The sequence below is a fragment of the Enhydra lutris genome, unplaced genomic scaffold (assembly GCF_002288905.1).
Source record: "Enhydra lutris kenyoni isolate GAN:26980312 unplaced genomic scaffold, ASM228890v2 scaffoldscaffold3, whole genome shotgun sequence".
In the NCBI taxonomy this organism is placed as follows: domain Eukaryota; kingdom Metazoa; phylum Chordata; class Mammalia; order Carnivora; family Mustelidae; genus Enhydra; species Enhydra lutris.
The window spans coordinates 50,123,673-50,142,968 of record NW_019154087.1 but is presented as its reverse complement, the minus strand read 5'-3'; the positions used below and the strand labels follow the sequence as shown (position 1 = coordinate 50,142,968).

Below are 19,296 nucleotides of genomic sequence, written 5' to 3'. Positions count from 1 at the left end.
TGGGATCAAGCCCCACATTGGGCTCACTGTTTAGTGGGGAACCTGTTTCTCCCTCTGCCCCTGCTGCTCCCCTTGCTTTTGCTCTCTCACTCTCTCTCTGACAAATAAATAAATAAAATCTTGAAAAAAAGAGATTTATTTATTTATTCTAGAGAGAGAAGAGGGAGAGAGAGAGAGAGAGAGGTGGGAGTGGGGGCAGGGAAGGGCAGGGATAGGGATAGAGAGAATCTCAAACAGACTGCCCTCTGAGTGCGGAGCCCTAGGCAGGCCTCAATCCAATTACCCTGAGATCATGATCTGAGCAGAAACCAAGAGCTGGACATTTAACTGACTGAGCAACCCAGGAGCCCCTCTTTTCTTTTTCTTAATCCTATTCCTCTTCTCTCCCTTTCTACCTTATTGTACCTCAACACAACATAAACACATATATGTACACACAGAGTGAAAAAAAAAAAAGAAAAAAGAGGAGAAGAGGGGTGATATCAGGATACATGTTGGGAATTTTAGAATGCAGAAAGAAACAGGACAAAACTGCTTATACTTCCCCAAGATAGTACATATCTTTTCCGGGGAGATCTCTTTTTCAACAGCAACATCTTCAAACACACAAGCTTTTTAGTAATTAGCTTTTACCTTCCTTTCCGCCTTCCTAAAGCATTTGCTTCTTCCCACCCATTACTTCCTCCCACCAGAAGGCAGGAACATAGAACATAGGAACTGTAGCCAAAATTGCAAAGTTGGAAATTTAACATTTTTAAGAAAACAGCTTTTGGTCTATGTGTTTCTATATTTTAATTCCTTCATTTTTAAGGATGTCTGGGGCAGTGAGCAGAATGGTTTTTCATACTTGAGTAATGATCCCACTGAAGTTTGATTCTCTGATTTCTCTTGAGGTATTGCAGGGTAGTGTAATGAACACTGTCCCCAAAGAACACTGTGGTAGGGGTTATGGGTCCCTATGTGTTGGTATTGCTGCATGAGTAGCATTGATGACAGATATATATGTTTACAAAAAAGTGATTTTTCTACTAAAAAAATGATGTAATGGTGCTAGTGTTAAAAAGGAGACACCAGGCCCCAAATGGTATCACTGGTGCTAATCCCCCCATCAGCAAATGGAAGACTTAATACTTAACCTAAATGCAGTCTGAACTCCCCAGGAATGTGACCTTGAACCAGCCAACCTGAAATTTCCGGGTCAGCACTAGGGGGTAATCTGCTGATAAACCCCTTCTGTTTCTCTTAGGAGGGCACCCTTGCCTAAAACAATGAATTCTTTGTTAATAATTTCCTTTTTTTTGTTCCCTCTATGCCTTTAGAAACATTTTCTTTTCTTTTCTTTTTTTTTCCTTTTTAAGATTTAAGATTTTATTTATTTAGTTGAGAAAGAGAGAAAACAGGAGCAGAGGAGAGCGGCAGAGGGAGAGGGTCAGAGGAAGAGGGAGAGTGGCAGGGGGGAGAGGGAGAGGGACCTGGGGTTGGGGGCAGGGAGAAATGGACTCCCCACTGAGCAGGCAGCCTGATGTGGGGCTGGATGTGGGGCTGGATGTGGGTGTGGATATGGGGCTGGACACAGGGCTGGAAACAGGTCTGGTTATGGGGCTCGATCCCAAGACCCGGGGATCATGACCTGAGCCAAAGGCAGATGCTTAACGACGGAGCCACCCAGGCGCCCCTAGAAACATTTCTTTTTCTACAGCTCAACAGAGCTTCTTTCTACCTACAAGTTTGGATGCTGCTTGATTCATGAATCGTTAAATAAAACCAATTTGATCCATTTACTCCGTTGAATATTTGTTATTGAACATAGTGTGGATAAAAATTAACGATACAGACCAAGAAAAATCTGGTGGCACATGCTGCCTGGGCTCAGTAGATATTTGCTGAGTGAATGAATGAATGAATGAATGAGGTTCTATCCTCAAACACACCCAGAGAAAACCCAGTCTCTTCTTCTACAATAAAACTTGGGAACTGGGGCATTTACTGAAAACACAGTTTTCCAGGCTCTTCTACTGGACATTCTGATTTATCTGGTCAATATGGGGTCTAGGGGTCAGTATTTTCCATAGGTGTTCCAGGTGAGTCTTAGAGCAAGTTTTGGGAGAACTGCATTAGGAAATTCACCCCAGTCAGCTAGAACCCTTCCCATATGCAGTGGAGCACTGCTAGGTTTAATAACAGAAAAATCCTGTCCATCAGAGGAAGCATACTTTTTTTCTTTTAGCAAAGTTGCTGACTGTTAATACTGAGATTAATGCAAATGGTCCCTCATTTAAGGGCACTTTGCTTTTATCTGTCTTATTACACTAACTGTAATCTGCTTCATACTATGCTTATTTATATGTGTACTTGATCTCCTTATGAGAGTATAGTAGGAAATAATCTTATAAACTTAACACATTTTTAAATATACTTCAGTGACTATAGAGGTACTTTTAACATATTTAAAATGTGGTATAGGAAATAGTAAAACATTATTTCACTTGCACCAAGTATTTGTTATAATTTAGTTTTATGGAAAAGTAGATTACACATTAGTTAGAATTCCCAACAAAGGCACCTCCCCTGCCCATACTCTCAGATTCTCCTGGCACTGGCATGGGGTGCAGGACAGGGGTGGGGGTTCAGGGGATGAAGTCTGGATGCTAATCAAAAGGTCCAAGTTTCTTTTCTTTCTTCTCTTTTTGAAAATATGTTTTTATTTATTTTAAGTAGGCTCCATCCCCAACGTGGGGCTTGAACTCATGACCCCAAGATCAAGAGTCACATACCAGCTGGGCAAGCCCCAGGTCCAAGTTTCTTGAATGCATTAATTTGCTATGGTGTTGTGTTAGGCTTCCCTTAAATAATTCCCTGGGATTCTCCATGAGAAGAGAGCTCTGTGGTGAAATATGTTTGGAAATGCTGTGTCCTATATCTGCATTTAGGATTAATAGTGCGTGTTGGCATGAGGAAAGGAGAAGGCAGGCATTAAAGAAATATCTTGAATTTTGTTGAATTCTTGTTATTAGATGCCATACATTTTGGAAAGTGTTTGTTTTTACATTTGCACAAGAAAGAGTATGCCTAGATCACTGGTTTTCAAAATGTAGTTCCAGGACCAGCAGCATCAGCATCACTTAGGGACTTGGAAGAAAGGGAAATTCTTGAGCCTCATTCCGGAAGCATTGAATCCAAAACTGGAGATGGGGCCGAGCCCTGTAGGTTTTAATAAGCCTGATCTGCTGAAGTTTGAAAACCACTGCTCTGCACTCATTAATCACTTTCTAGGTGTTCCAAATACGGCAATAAAATTGTCTGTACATTGGGAAGTGAATCATTTCAAAATGTTAATGAGTGTGATGTTCATCTACTGTGTTTGTTAACAATGCAGATTTCTGGACTCACTTACAAGGTCAGCATTTCAGGGGGTGGAGCTCAGAACTCTCACGCCTCTCACCAGCCCCTGGGGAAGTGCTGCAGTTAGTTCTGAGAGCTGGCTTCCCAGAGTTCCCACAGATTTGCAGGAGCCACTCCTGGGTACCTTTGATATTTGGATTTTGAATAATCAAAAGTTAAGGAACTTGAGTCTGAGAGGAGGCCAGCAAAAGGAGGATATAAGGATGCTGCTCTGAACAGTCTTCCTCTTTTATTAAAATGAAGGCGTGGGGCACCTGGGTGGCTCAGTGGGCTAAAACCTCTGCCCTCGGCTCAGGTCATGATCCCAGGGTCCTGGAATGGAGCCCAGCATTGGGCTCTCTGCTTGGTGGGGATCTGCTTCCTTCTCTTTCTCTCTCTCTCTGCCTGCCTCTCTGCCTACTTGTGATTTCTGTCTGTCAAATAAATAAATAAAATCTTAAAAAAAAATGAAGGAGTAAGTACTATGGGTTACAGAGCATACCTGCTGATTGATGAATGAATGAATAATTTTAAAGCCTGGATTTACATAAAGTAGAGCATTCTGGATTCTTAGACATTTACTCAATCCTCAGCATCCATTCTTGGGACATAAGGAGAATCTTTTTCTCAGAAAGTAATGATCCCCAGTGTAAATGTGCCCTGGGCCATTAGAATAAACCTTTGGATGCTGGCTGGCCAGGCAGAGCAGTTCTCCCAGCTAACTATGTGACAACAGTAGTTTGCTGGACAGAATGCATTAACCTCTTTGTAGGGCCTTAATGTCTTTGGAGGCAATTCTGAAGAAATTAAGGGGTGTGACGTTATCCTCGGTCTATTTTAAAGGAAATTAATGCCCTTGAAGAAACTGTCCTTTGTGGCCTATCTACTAGGAAGTGTCCTGAGATGGAAGTCTTGGTGAAGCTAACCAAAACAGTGCTAAGCATTGTTGGATAAACAAACTTGAAGTTAAATTGAGGTTTGTCAGGACAGCTGGGTGGCTCAGTCAGTTAAGTGTCTGCCTTCAGCTCAGGTCCCTCGGTGTAAGGGCCTACTTAGCCAGAGCGAGCCATTTTGTTGTTTATGCAGTAAACTTAGATTGAACCTGCCCCTTCCCCCAAGAGGAAAGCGCTTAGAAACAGAACTGGTGAAATACGGCCAAATAGCCCCAATAACGGAGCACAGATACCAGGACATGTCAGGCTGGGCAAAAATAACGGAGCCCAGATACAAGGACGTGTCCGGCCAGGTGGAGACGTCCAATCAAGTAAAAGTGCACGTATTACCCGCCAGGGAGTGTGAGCCCCGGCCTTTTGGGCGCCAGACAAAAGCGCCAATTCTAGCCAAGGTCATAGGCTGAATTAGATGACTATCATGGGGTAGAATGTAATTCAATTGGCCACCTGTGTGTGCCCAGGCTCAACCACATGGCCTTTACTCTATAAAAGTTAGTCTGTGAGGCTGGGAGGGGTCGCCTCTTTGCAAGAGATGGCCCTGGCCAGTCAGTTTGATTCTCGATGCTTGGCGCGAAATAAAGCCCTGCTTAACTTTCGCTTTATATCAATCTCGTCCTTTTGTCTACGGACCCTTTCACTGGGATCAAGTCCTGCATTGGGCTTCTTGCTCCGCAGGGAACCTGCTTCCTCTTTTGCCTGCCGCTCCCCTTGCTTGTGCTCTTTCTGTTCTCTTTCTCTGACAAATAAATAAAATCTTAAAAAAAAAAATTGAGGTTTGTTGAGCAAAGGGGGGATAAAAAAAGAGAGAGGGGCAAACCAAGAAATAGACTCTTGACTCTAAAGAACAAATTGATGGTTCCCAGAGGGGAGGGGGGGGGGGGGGGGGGGATGGGTGAAATAGATGACAGGGATTCAGGAGGGCACTTGCTGTGATGGGCACCGGGTATTGTATGGAAGTGTTGAATTGCAGGTGTTGTATACCTGAAACTAATACCACACTGTGTGCTAACTAACTAGAATTTAAATAAAAGCTTAAAAAAATAAGTCAAAGGTTCAGCTACTTAGGTGTTTCCAATGTTATTTTGAGAATGAGAAATGAAAACCAGGTATTCTTGAACATACAATGCATGGTTATGTATTAACACATACTCATGACCCATGTCACTTTTTCTCTTGCGTTTTTAACCTTAAAAAAGGTTAGCCACCAACTTTAAATGGAATATTCTAAAATGAGCTAAGTTCTACATGCCTGGCATTGCCATCATTTTGACAACTGGATGAAGAGCTGTATTTAGGAAATGAAGGAATATTTGATGTTCCAGAATTTTCAATTCAGGCCCAATTAAAAATTAAAGGAGTCCTTGAATACACTTTAAACATTCTTAAAATCTTTTAAAAATTTTAAAATATATGTCATCACCATCACACTCATAAATAAATTACTGTATATCTAATTCTCATAGGTTAGGAAGCACCAAGCCAGTGACAGGAAAATATTTTGGGGTATTAACAAAGTTTTCCTTCCCTTGAATTTTTTGCATTCTCTGTCCTTTTTCCTACGGCAGGCAGCTAAATTTTTCCACTTTTATTACCTTGGGGGAAAGGACAAGCAGAAGTTTTCAGATAACAAAAGGAGTCAAATTCTAAGCATTCAATTTTCAAAGGCCTATATTTGAGGGTTGAGATTTGGAAAAACAAAAAAAGAAGGGTGGGATTTGCTGTTCCACATCTGCACAAGATACCTGTACCAGAGAGGGAGAGAATGGAAGGGTCTTCTTGCCCTTACTTTTCCCTAGGCAGCAGAAGCTGGGGGAAACCAGAAACTCTTTACCTTCATTATGTCTGCAAAGACCTTATTTCCAAATAGGGTCACATTTTGAGGTTGTAGGTGGACATAAATTTTTAGTAGTTACTAGCTTACTATAACACTCAAAATGTATTAGAAGAAATTTCTATTTCCCCTGTGGATTATAGAAACACTAACATGGAAAGAGAATAGCAAATGTCTTCATCCTTTTTCCTGTAGACATCCTTGTCCTCTGCTAAAGTGAGGAATGGTCAAAGAAGGAGTCTACAGAGGGGCGGCATCAGACCTCAGGTCTTCATGGTAGAGTAATTCAACTGGGCTCCAACAGGGGGATGAGGTGGGTGGACATAACTTCAGTGGGGAATCCTCTTTGTATGACCATCTGCTTATAATACAAAAGAAGGAAAGCAAGCAACTTTCTAATCTGGAAATGCAGAGTGCTTTTTAAATAAGAATGTAGAGGTAGTGAATAAATGCTATAGTATCTGAGAATTTTATTCTACTTTAATATTTAATTTTTACTACTGAGTTAGCACTCCGCTTAAAATGGACATAAATGATTTCTCAGTGAGGGTCCTCACCTTTTTGTAATCCAATTCCCTCAGTATTTACCCAGATGTATTCTCCCAAGTATCAGAGTTTTAGCTGAAAAAGTGAAAGGTCCCTCTTTTTTTGGTTTGTCATTCTTGCAACAAATACTGCTCTAATGATTCCTTAAGACATTTTTTTTTTTTTTTTTTTTTGGTCTCTAGCCTGTTTGATTGCATCTGTGACAGTTCTAAGAAGAAAAATGGGTTAGTGATACGTGGCAAAAGCATATGAAAATTGTATGAGAATTATATCAAATGGTATAACTCAGGGGAAAAATTATTCATTTCCATGTTGAAGCTTATCAGTCAGGCTCAAAGTTATTATAAAAATGGTGCAATTGATTTTTACAAATGTATGACAAATGTTTTGTTCCCTGTGTCCAGGAGCTCTAAAAAATAGTAAATATTTCTTTGAAAGATATATCAAACAAGAGACAGAGGAAAAGGGGGGAGGGTGCTGGTGCTTGGTTGGCTTGGTTATTAAGCAGCTGCCTTTGGCTCAGGTCACGATCCCGGGGTCCTGGGATCTATCTCCACATATCTCCCTGCTCGGTGGGGAGCCTGCTTTTCCCTCTCCAGCTCCCCCGTGCTTGTGTTTTTTCCCTTGCTATCTCTCTCTGTTATAAATAAAAATAAAATATTAAAAAAAATTTTTGTATTGCCCAAATATTTTAGGAAGAAAGGGATTTTTGTGAATGCAATGGAAAATTTTAAATCTATTTCTTTTGTTCACATTGTGTCCATGAAAAATGTTCATTGAGTAGATGTGTTATACTTTTTATACTGAGACATTTAATTTTATTTTTCTATTTAGTAAACTATTCCGTTATCGAGAAATTATTTTTTAAAAGAAAACTGGGAATTCAATAGTCAAATCAGAGTGCTTCTTTAAAATGCCTGTGATAATATGAATGTTGTATTTTTTTCCCTAAATATATTTAGTTCATATTCCAGCTCAATATGTGGGGAATCAGTTTAATTTATTTAGTGGTGCCTTTTTTTTTTTTTTTTTTTTTTTTTGGTGACTGCTAGATTTTATTACTACTATTTTCATTGGACTTACTTTTCCTCTTTAATAATTATCATTGGTGTCAATGTCAAATAGTTTAGAGGCATATTTTTGGATATATTTTAAAAGATCTAATTAAGGAAAAGTCACCCCCTTCCATTACAAGAAGATTTTTTATTTGACAATATACTGTTAAGTCATAAATGATCCCCCTGAAAATAATTTTTGGCTGTGGATTTTTCTTTTACTTATATGTTAAGATACTATATTTTATGTGATCATAAATATACTTAATGCTGTTTATTCAAATATGCATGAGTTTTACATATTCTGAAAACCAACTTTCTCACTTAATTTAATTAGCATTAAACAGAATATAAACACGAATATCTTAAAAACTAATAGCCGGGGAACACAAATACTATAAAATGAGGAGAAAAAAAAACAAACCCACAGGTGGTGAAAGGAATTCAGTAATAAGATGCAACAGAAATAACTGCATTTCATCATTTTTATCACCAGAGTCCTAAAGGTGGTGGTAAAATTCTGTTACCTTTTGTGGAATGTTTCAGCCTACTCACTCATGGACAGCAACAGCATGTCAGCTGACTGTTGTTGAGATTTTGACCAGAGTTCAATTTTTTTTTTTTTTGGTATTTCTTTTTTTTTTTTTTTAATATTTTATGTATTTATTTGACAGAGAGAGAGATCACAAGCAGGCAGAGCATCAGGCGGAGAGAGAGGGGGAAACAGGTTCCCCGCTGAGCAGAGAGCCTGATGCAGTGCTCAATCCCAAGACCTTGAGATCATGACCTGGGCTGAAGGCAGAGGCTTAACCCATTGAGCCACCCAGGTGCCCCTTTTTTTGGTATTTCTAAATGACTACAACCAAAACAGTGTTAGAGTTTCTTATGGAAATGAACACATTTGGTAATGATGATATTGGAGTTTGTTAGCAAGTGAGCACGCTGGCATAGTGTATGGAAACCTTGATTCTAGTTTATTTCTACTGATGCTACTATTTCATATGCATTCCTTATTTTCTGCTCACTTGGGTGTAGGTCAGTGGTTCTCAAAATGTGGTTAGTGTGCATCGGAATGACTTGAAGAACTTGCAGAAACATCGTTGAGCCACTGGCAGAGTTTCTGATTCAATCAAGTTGCGCTGGGGTCTGAGAACTTACATTCCTAACAACTTCATGGCTAATGCTGAGGGGTTTGGTCCAGAACAACACTGGGAGATCTGCTGGTCTAGATGAATTTCCAGAGAGATATATTTCTGACATAATATCGGGAATAGTTTAACATAGCATTTGTTACATAGATATGTTTCATAAGAAGAGATTATGATTTCACCCATATTTCCAAAACTGGACTTAAGGGTTTTCAAATGTTGCCAATGGTGAATAAAGGAGGTTTTAAAATAGCATACTCTTTTTGGTCTAATAAAAACATTTTAATATTAATTTCTTTTCAAATGTCACTTGTATTTTTGGTAATTAGTATTTTTGATTAAACAAAATGCTGTTCATTTTCATATGCCAAGATTAAGGTCTTTATATACACCTATAGCTAGAACTTGAGTTATTTCATCTGTGACCTGAATATTTTATTTTTATGAATGAATTCTCTGGTCATGTCAGAGGTCCTTAAGACAACAAATTAGCAAAACTTTCAGAACAGATTGTTTATACTATTTTGACTTAACTTGCTTTATACTCCCCTTCATACTCACAGACCAGGATTTCCCTGTTTTCAAGTCTAATCAAATATAAACAATTCCTGGGATTGAATTAAAAAGATGTAAACTCCAGAGTAACTACTGAATATAGGGATCAATAATCTGATTTGCAGGAAATTGGTCTGTAAATTCATTTACATTATATATATATAATGTAAATGAATTGCATATATATATGCAATTCACTTACTTTTCACAACAAATTTACATTATTCCGATTTCACAAATAAGGAAAATGGGACTGAGCCAAAAAAGGATATGCCCAGGTAATAACAGATAGAAAGAGGCACTTCTAGGATCTGAGCATGAAATTTCTGATGCCTGGTTGAGAATCTTTCAGCAATTCTGTTTCTATTTATTTATTTTTTTTATTTTTTATTTGTTTATTTTTTAAAAGATTTTATTTGTTTATTTGACATACAGAGATCACAAGTAGGCAGAGAGGCAGGCAGAGAGAGAGAGGGAAGCAGGCTCCCTGCGGAGCAGAGAACCTGATGCGGGCTCGATTCCAGGACCCTGAGATCATGACCTGAGCAGAAGGTAGAGGCTCTAACCCACTGAGCCACCCAGGTGCCCTTCTATTTCTATTTAAAGAGAAATCAAAGAAGGTAAAGAATATTCGTTATTGTTGTAGTGATTATTTTTGTAAACTACTGACAATACAATAATTTTACATGAGTGAATCTGGAGTGCTAATTGGGGGAAATTGAATCCAACTCAGGATTAAATAGTTTTTGGGGAGAATCTGTTTTAGTCAATGGCAGAGATTAGGAAGCTTTTTTGCTTTTTAAAAACTAAAACCTTTTGCAAAGCTGATGTTATGGACACTGTTTTCATTGAAAGTCTACATGTGCACAAATATACAGCATTTTATAGTTTCCAGGGAATTCACAAAACCCTCTGAAGATTTTCTTGAACCTCAGAGTCTACTGACCATAAAATATAAGCCACTATTCTGGGATACACAGCCCAAAGGGGCAGTAGGAGTAGCAGGTAACTAATTGAGTACTACATAGAAATTAAAAGCAGAGCATCTGGGTGGCTCGTTGATTAAGCAGCTGCCTTCTCAGGTTATGATCCTAGGGTCCTGGGATCAAGTCCCATATCAGGCTCCTTGCTCAGTGGGGAGTCTGCTTCTTCCCTGCCTTCCCCTACTTGCTTTCTCTGTCTCTCTCTCTCTCTGTGTCAAATAAATAAATAAAATCTTAAATAAGAATAAAAGCATCTGCTTGGGGTTTTTTCTTTGGAGGTAAAGATATTAAAATCTTTTTAACAACCAGTTTATAAACTCAATGAAGTGAGCTAAATGATAATTAAAGCCTAATTTACGAATATTGTGATGAACTTGGTTTGAGATAGAAAAGAATAGAGGAAAAGAGGAGCATGAAATAGAAAGGGAAGTTGAGAGAGAGTGAAAAAAGGGATGGGGACAGTTTGGGGGGGCAGAATAGAAGTGGGGAGACACATGGATATGATGAGATGGAAGGAGAGAGCATGGCCCTTAGATCTTCAGAGAGTTAAAAAAACACTGGGAGGAAGAAAAAGTCAAAGAAGTGGAAAAAGAAGAAATCATGATGTATAGATACGTCTCCAACCCGATTTTTATTCTGATTGATATTGTTTTCATAAGTGTTAAGCCCAAGCTTGTCATCAGAATTCAAATTGTATGTATAAAGAAATAGGCCTTAATATTTTCCCTGTTATATTCTCTCTATTAAAAATTCGCCAGGATTGGGATGCCTGGGTGGCTCAGTGGGTTAAGCCGCTGCCTTCTGCTCAGGTCATGATCTTAGGGTCCTGGGATCGAGTCCCGCATCGGGCTCTCTGCTCAGCAGGGAGCCTGCTTCCCTCTCTCTCTCTCTCTCTCTGCCTGCCTCTCTGCCTACTTGTGATCTCTCTCTGTCAAATAAATAAATCTTAAAAAAAATTCGCCAGGATAATTAATCAGGATAACTAACATAATTAAGATGCAAATATACAAATCTACACAGTTAACACCCCCGCCATGCAAATAAACTATAATTACATTTTCAGGAGATGTGGGAAATCTCATCCACCTCCTGACTATCCCATAATCAATAGGATGTATGCGCACCCCCCCACCCACACATGCACACACACACATCTACTTATATAAACATATAACTACAAAAGCAAATATAATTCCTTCAAATATGAGCTGCTGTTTTAATAAGTAAGTAGACAAACTATGGTTATTCCTAGAAATACTTAAATTGTTTAACTAACAGGACTTCCTAAAGTCATCAGGTGGGGCTTCTGAGTCGCTGAGAGTTAGTACCAGTGCTTGCGGTGTGGGGGGGATGGGGGGTGATGATAAGAACACGTGTAGTAGAATTTGCAGAAGTTGCTGCCCTCCTTCTGCCCAAGACCCTGGCAGTGTGACTTTGCAGCTTTTCTCAGCAGGGGGAGGCATCCATTTCACCCCTTGAAACGTGGCTGACCTTGTGACTGGCTTTGGCAAGGACGTGGGGGCGAGTGTGCCATTTTTGAAACTAAGAGTCAGGAGTGCTTGTATTCTTCCAGTTCACTGCTGGGTGCCATGTCTCTATCGCGAGAACAAGCTTGGCTTAGCCTGCGGGAGAACTACTCTGGAGCTGAGTGACTTTGGTTATCTCAGCCAAGGTCCCAGGCATGACGACAAAGCTGATCCACAGATAACCGCAGATGCATGAGAAGTCCAACTGAGCTGAGAACTGTGGGGCTAATCGCCTCTGCACGCAGCTCGGGTTGTTGACCCACAGAATGGCCAGCTAAATAAATGATTACTTCTTATGTCACTAAGTATGTAATAATAACAGCTCGCTGATACACAACTTAACATTTACTGAATGCTGATTATGTGTAAAGGCCTGGGCTGAGCATCGTATATACAAGATCTCACTGAATCTTTCCAAGACTGGGTGGACACAGATACTTTTATCATTCTCATTTCACAGAGACGAAAACAGCCCTTTTGACCCTCTTCATATGGAGAAATGAAACCCAGATCTCCTGAACCTGATCTTCACACTCCAATGTCATAGTGCCTCTATCTGAATTTGTTGGATGGTAAATCCTGAAAAACTTGAGTAACTAAGTATTATTACTCTGAGGATTGTTACTTTTGTTACTTGGTTTCTTAAAATTTGACACTAAAGCAAGAGCTCCCAAGCTTTATTTCACTGAGAAACTACTTTTGGTGGCAAATTTCCTGTCCCTCCAAGTTTTTTCCAACATTTCCACTGGTGGCAAGCTCTTAATCCAGTCTCTCTATCTGAACTGCTCCAAGCTTGAGAGGAAAGTGTCTGGCAATGGGCAGAACACTCCTTTTTTATTTTTCTTAAATTTGTTCAGTATTCAGATATTTTAACAAGATAGGATATGTATTTTATATTATATATTAAAATATATACTTACATATATTTTATATTAATATTCTTATCTATAATATATATTTATATATATTTTATATTTATGTGTTTAAAAAATACATATTTTTTCAAAAAAGAAAACACATATGTATAGCCACCCAAATCAAAGGCAATTTTAGCTTAAGCTCACCAGTTCAGAAAGTGTGTTTTGAGTTAACCTCCACCACCTAGAGACAATGTTCCAAAGTGAGAAGTTTAACTCCTTCAAAGTGGTGCCTTAAAAAGTCTCTACTACTTGTAGGAATGAAAACATCGAGTCCCCTTCAGTGTATTATTTATGCAGCACTTAAAATTATTATGCATGTCTTTATCCTCCAAAAACAGCACCTTATTTCTCCATGAGTGAGAAATCTCATTATTTTACATTATTAACCAAAGCTCATTTTCCTGGTGAGTCAAATCCAGCCAACCGAAGTTCTTTTATTAATTTGTGCTTTTGAGGGTTCAGAAATTTGAACAAAATTCTTACCGAAAGCCAAGTTTTCCAGATATTCTAGCTGGCCTCAAGCCCTACTTGTTGGTCTTAGGAGATTATAAATATGATCGTTGGTTAAGTAATAAGTAAACTGGACTTATGGTTTGTTCTTTTCTAGGAGGTCTCATTTGTCCTTCAGAACTGTGGTAAACAAAAGATAACAAAGGGCAATAGCTGTGAACACTTAATTAGCACCTGCTGTATGCCTTATATATAATCTTCCCAAATTCTCTTACCAATCTTACCAAATTCTCTTGATGTAGGATCAGTTTCCAAACCCTTTTCTAACCCGAGGAAACGGAGGCAAACAGAGGCTAAAAAACATTCTCAAGACTGTATCATTGGTTCTTGTTGTACCCGGGTTCAAACCCGGAAGTCTGGCTCCAGAGCCGGTATTCTCAGTTTCTACACCCTTCTGCCGGGAAGACGCTAACTGGACCAGTTTGCGGGTTAAAACCCCTAACCATTGTGCACAGTCACCACTTTCCTGAAATTCTGGCTGTGAGACTACTACATGGAAAAGAATGGATATTTTAAGCTAATAAAAGAAAGGGATGATTTCATTAAGTGACACCTATTTTGTAATTCGATTTAGTTTTTCTCTTTCCCTTTCTCGCTTCTCGTTATGAGAGGTCTCAGCGACTTCACCTTCGGTGCTTCCGCCCAGGGTCCTGCAGTGACTATGGGTGCTTCACTCACCGCAGTTGTCCTCATCCGCCTGGTTGCCACAGTCGTCCACACCGTTGCAATGAAGCAGCTGAGGCAGGCACTTGGTGATATTCCCACAGGGGAAATAGCCGAGGGAGCACTTGACATCCTGCCCACTCCCGGGAACCACTGATGAGGAACGAGGAGAGAAGGTTAATACAAAACCATGTAAAAGAGCGGTTTCCTCCGGTATCCTAAAACTTGTAGTCTCATTCTGGCAGGTACAGCCCTCTATATGGGAGCCCCACATTGCTTACTAGCCTGACGCCAACTATTTTCCAAGAACCTCCATGCTATTGGGACGTTCTTTCCCATGTCCGCAGAAGATGCCAGGATTCTCCTTTCTTTGCCTTTTCTCATTTTTCCTGCTGTTTCCCAAGTGGAATGTCCATCCCCCAGCCCCACCCTCCTCTTCTTCCTTCTCCCACCTCAATCCTTTTCCCATGAAATGTCTGCCATATTTTACAGTTTTATTCAATTCCCTTCTTCTTTTTCAAAAATCCCTCAGCCAGTCATTTAAAAAATTAGGAATTTATTGAGTTCTTACCCAGAATCAAGATTGGTCTGGTACTAGAGGAAGAAGACATAGAGAACATCAGGAAAGTACATGACCCTGCTCACTCATGGATTAGATAATTCCTATGTGTGAGGCTCTGTGCAAGATTTTGTGCAAACCTCATTGAATGAAATGAATTTCCTGCCCTTTCCGTATGGGCTTTTCTCACTTAGTAACATGCACTTAAGGGTTCTCTATTATGACTTTTTATGTCTTCCTATGACTTTTATGGCTTTAGTAACTTGCATTTAAGGTCCTCTATGTCTCTTTAGTACTGAATAATATTCCTTTGTCTGAATATACCCACGGAAGGACGTCTTGGTTGCTTCCAAATTTTGACAATTATGAATGAAGTTGCTATAAATATCCACATGTGGGTTTTCTGTGGATATAAGTTAACTATACCACTTAAAAACCTCTGATTTATATAAACTTTAAGGATTATTGGAGACTCCAAATGTAATTCTGTTGCTTATTATTCTTATCAAGTTTGTACATGCTTGGAACTTTCTAGAATACTGTCAATTATGAGAAGTAAGAACAGAATAGTTTGAACTGTCAATAACATTTACTTTTTCAAAAAAGTATTTGTAATCTGTCACCAAGACATGAAAAGAATAAAGGTGTGTATTTTCTTTGTAACATGCAGCAGAACATTTTAATAATGACAAGTGACATTTTTTATAGAGAAGAAATCTAGCTATGTCAGGTTTTGACTGTACTTAGTTGTTTCAGAGCATATCATTTGAAGGAGGAAATAGTTAAATCTATGTAATAATGAGTTATGTTGTAAATAGTTTTCTCACTTGTGAAGTTATTTTAAAATTATCAATATTTTTTCAACATATTTAAATGAAGTCAAAGGATTTGTAAACCATGGGATGTCACTGGTAAAACACCACACACTTCAGAGACTTCAAGTATATATAAAATAAGGTTAATCTGTGTTGATACTGACTTTTGATATCTGTATTAATTTCTTAAGAACAAAATTTAAAATTCAAGGGTTTCAGAGACACCTGGCTGGATCAGTTGGTAGAGCATGAGACTTTTGATCTAGGGTTCATGGGTTCGAGCCCCACATTGGATATATAGCTTGCTTAAAAAAAATAAAAATCAAGGGTTTCAGAAAAATTCTTTGATGAATTGTCAGCCTTGAGCCATAGTTACTGTTTGAAGATGTTTTAACTAGACATACCTGCCTGTGATTTCATGCTGCTATTTTGGAACCTGAGATCATGACCTGAGCTGAAAGCAGGTGCTTAACTGACAAAGCCACCCAGATGCCCCCAGTCCATTTATTTTAAAAAATAATTTCTATCTTAAATGATGACTGCCAACAACTATTTAAGATATTTGAAGACAAAACAAAAATATAAGTCATAGCAGAGGATTGTTAAATACATGAGGTAATTTCAGAACTATATATTCACATATGTATGTTGAACAATAGTCTGTATAGTTTGATCTTATTTATATAAAATAAAGGCTATATAATATTTGTGTTTATTAAATGTTGATGTATTCACAGCAAACTGTCAACAGTGGTCATCTTTGGGAAATGGGACCAATAATTGCAGGACAAACAGGAGATTTTACTTTGCAGTTTACATCTTCAAGAAAATTTGGACTTGTTTTTTTAAAGTGAGTACTCCTTTTTTAAATATCTTTTTTTTTTTAAGATTTTATTTATTTATTTGACAGACAGAGATCACAAGTAGGCAGAGAGGCAGGCAGAGAGAGAGAGGGGGAAGCAGGCTCCCTGCAGAGCAGAGAGCCTGATGCGGGGCTCGACCCCATAAAGTGAGTACTCCTTTAATAATAAAAATATTCTGAAGTTATTCACAGTCAATTCAAATGTGTGAAAATTTGGTTTCTTAGCCATAGATCAAACATCTCATTTATAATAGTAGTTAGCTCTTTTTAGACCTTTTGAAACAAGGTAGCATGGGGTCAGTGGTTCTCAATCAAGAATGATTTGTTCAGGGGCGCCTGGGTGGCTCAGTGGGTTAAAGCCTCTGCCTTCGGCTCAGGTCATGATCTCAGAGTCCTGGGATCGAGCCCCACATCGGGCTCTCTGCTCGGCAGGGAGCCTGCTTCCTCCTCTCTCTCTGCCTGCCTCTCTGCCTACTTGTAATCTCTGTCTGTCAAATAAATAAATAAAATCTTAAAAAAAAAAAGAATGATTTGTTCACTGTACCCCAGGGATCAAATGAATCAAATTTTTATTTTTTATCATCATGACTTGGGGGAGGCTACTGTTGGCATCTAATAAAGTCCAGGGATGCTGGTAAATATCTCACAATGCGCAGGAAGTCTCCCACAAACAAAGATTTATCTGTCCTAATGTCAGTAGTGCCCAGGTTGAGAAACCCAGGACTCAGCATTGTTGAAGAATCAATGGGAAAGCACTCCATGCTTGCAGACTACTAATACATGAGCTCACTTGCAGAACAGGCAATCGATTACTTGATTAATACTCAGTGGCCGTTCATCTTCTAGTGGAGACTTTCCAGTTGATTTTAAGAGATTTTAGAAGTAGATGGACATTGCCAGAGGGACCAGTGTAGCTGTTGTATCTTTGGATTGATGTTGTTTTGACAATTGGGAAAGCGGCTGCACCTTATTATGTCCACTAATGCCAGGGAGGACTTTCATAGTAGTTAGAAGGAATAATTTATTAACTACAAGGATTATTAAACAATGGATTGGGTTACTAAGATGGTCTCTGAAGGTTCTAAAAAACTGGATAGATGATTTAAGTATATTCTGCCAAAAGTAGAAAAAAAATCAGCCACAAAACATTTTCAGGCCTCTTGAACTAGTTCCATGAATCTATGAATAACGAAACAGATGTTTAAAAGAAGGTATTATTTAAAAGGACATTTTGGACTTCAAATTTGAGAATTTGAAATGTGTGCATTCTGTATACACAGAAAAAAATTCTTGAAAAAAATTTTAATCTATACCTCAATAAAGTTGAAAAAAATAGCCTCCCCCCAAAAATCATTTGTCCTGACAAAATCCAGGTGCTCAACAGCTCTCAAAGATATTGCCTCTGCCCAGTTTCTCATTTTATTTTATTTTATTTTTAAAGATTTTTTATTTTATTTATTTGAGAGAGAGAGAGAGAGCATGAGAGGGGAGAAGGTCAGAGGGAGAAGAAGACTCCCTGCGGAGCTGGGGGCCGGATGCTGAACTTGATCTGGGGACTCCAGGATCATGACCTGAGCCGAAGGCAATCGCCTAACCAACTAAGCCACCCAGGCGCCCCTGCCCAGTTTCTCATTTTAAACATTTTATTATGACTTTCTCATAACTTACACTGCTCCAGATAAATTAAATTTTGTTTCCCAAGAATTATGCCTTTCTCTAGGTGGCAGGGATTAAGAACACAATTTTGTGGGGCGCCTAGGTGGCTCAGTCAGTTTAGTGTCTGACTTTTGATTTCGGCTCAGGTCATGATCTCTGGGTCGTGAGATTGCGCCCTGCGCCAAGGCTCTGTGCTGGGTGTGGACCCTGCTTGGGATTCTCTTTTTCCCTCTCCTTCTGCTCTTTCTTCCCACTCTCCCCCGCCACCCCACCATGAATGTGTGCTCTCTCTCTTAAAAAAAAAAAAAAAGATTACACTTGTCATGACGAGCACTGAGTAATATGTAGAATTGTTGAATCATTATTTTGAACACCTGACAGTAATATAACACTGTATGTTAATCATACTTGAATAAAAAATAAAATACCATTCTCCCAACTAAAACAAACACACCATTCTTCCAACAACAACAACAAAGAATTATGATTTATTGCTGCCTATCCTGATTCCAGTCTGACTTAAGGCCTCACACAAAACTGACCCAAGGACAGACTGTTTGCAGTCCCCAAATGTGTCATGCACATTGCTGTTTCCTACCAAGAAAATGGCAGTAAATAGGCAGTGTGTTGGAGTGCCGGTGGCTCAGTCGTTAAGTGTCTGCCTTCAGCTCAGGTCATGATCCCAGAGTACTGGGATTGAGCCCCATGCTAGGCTCCCTGCCCAGTGAGAAACCTGCTTCTCCTTCTCCCACTCCCTTTGCTTGTGTTCCCTCTCTTGCTGTGTTTCTCTCTGTCAAATAAATAAATAAAATCTTTAAAAAAGTAGGCAGTGTGTTTTCCTTATTTACTTGCCAATACCCTATATTTTCTTTAGGATTCATGTATCACCTTCCTCTGAAAGCTTCTATTTGTTCTCCAGGCTGGATTGTATACTCCTCTGTTTTCTCAGCATCCTGTACATATCCCATTTCAACAGCCCCTGTTGCACTATATTGTAATCCTTGTCCATGTATGTCTCTTCTGTCAGCATTCTGGGGGTGGAGAGACTGTGTTTTAAATCGTGGCCATACTTCTTGTGCTGAGCATGGTAGTATAAGATGGCAACCAATATTTTGAATGAATGAATGAATGAATAAATGAATGAGACCTGAATGATATGTGGTGAATTGAATTAACTGGAGATGGACAGAATTTTCATTAGCATTATCTATTCATTCTTACCAGCTTAATAGTTCATGCTCTATTTCACTCATATCCTCTCTATATCATTAGCCTAGGAGAACCTAAGAACATACTGTTAAAGATAACTTCCCATAAAAACCAAGATAAAAGA

General features: G+C 39.0%; 1 protein-coding gene across 1 annotated transcript in view; it reads right to left on the bottom strand.

Moving 5' to 3' along the window:
* Positions 1-19,296, bottom strand: part of LOC111155743 (relaxin/insulin like family peptide receptor 1) — a 103,800-nt gene that overhangs the window by 57,638 nt on the left and 26,866 nt on the right. The window contains exon 2 of the mRNA XM_022516122.1: positions 14,087-14,224. Coding sequence (XP_022371830.1) covers positions 14,087-14,224 — 138 coding nt within the window. The remainder of the gene's footprint in view (positions 1-14,086; positions 14,225-19,296) is intronic.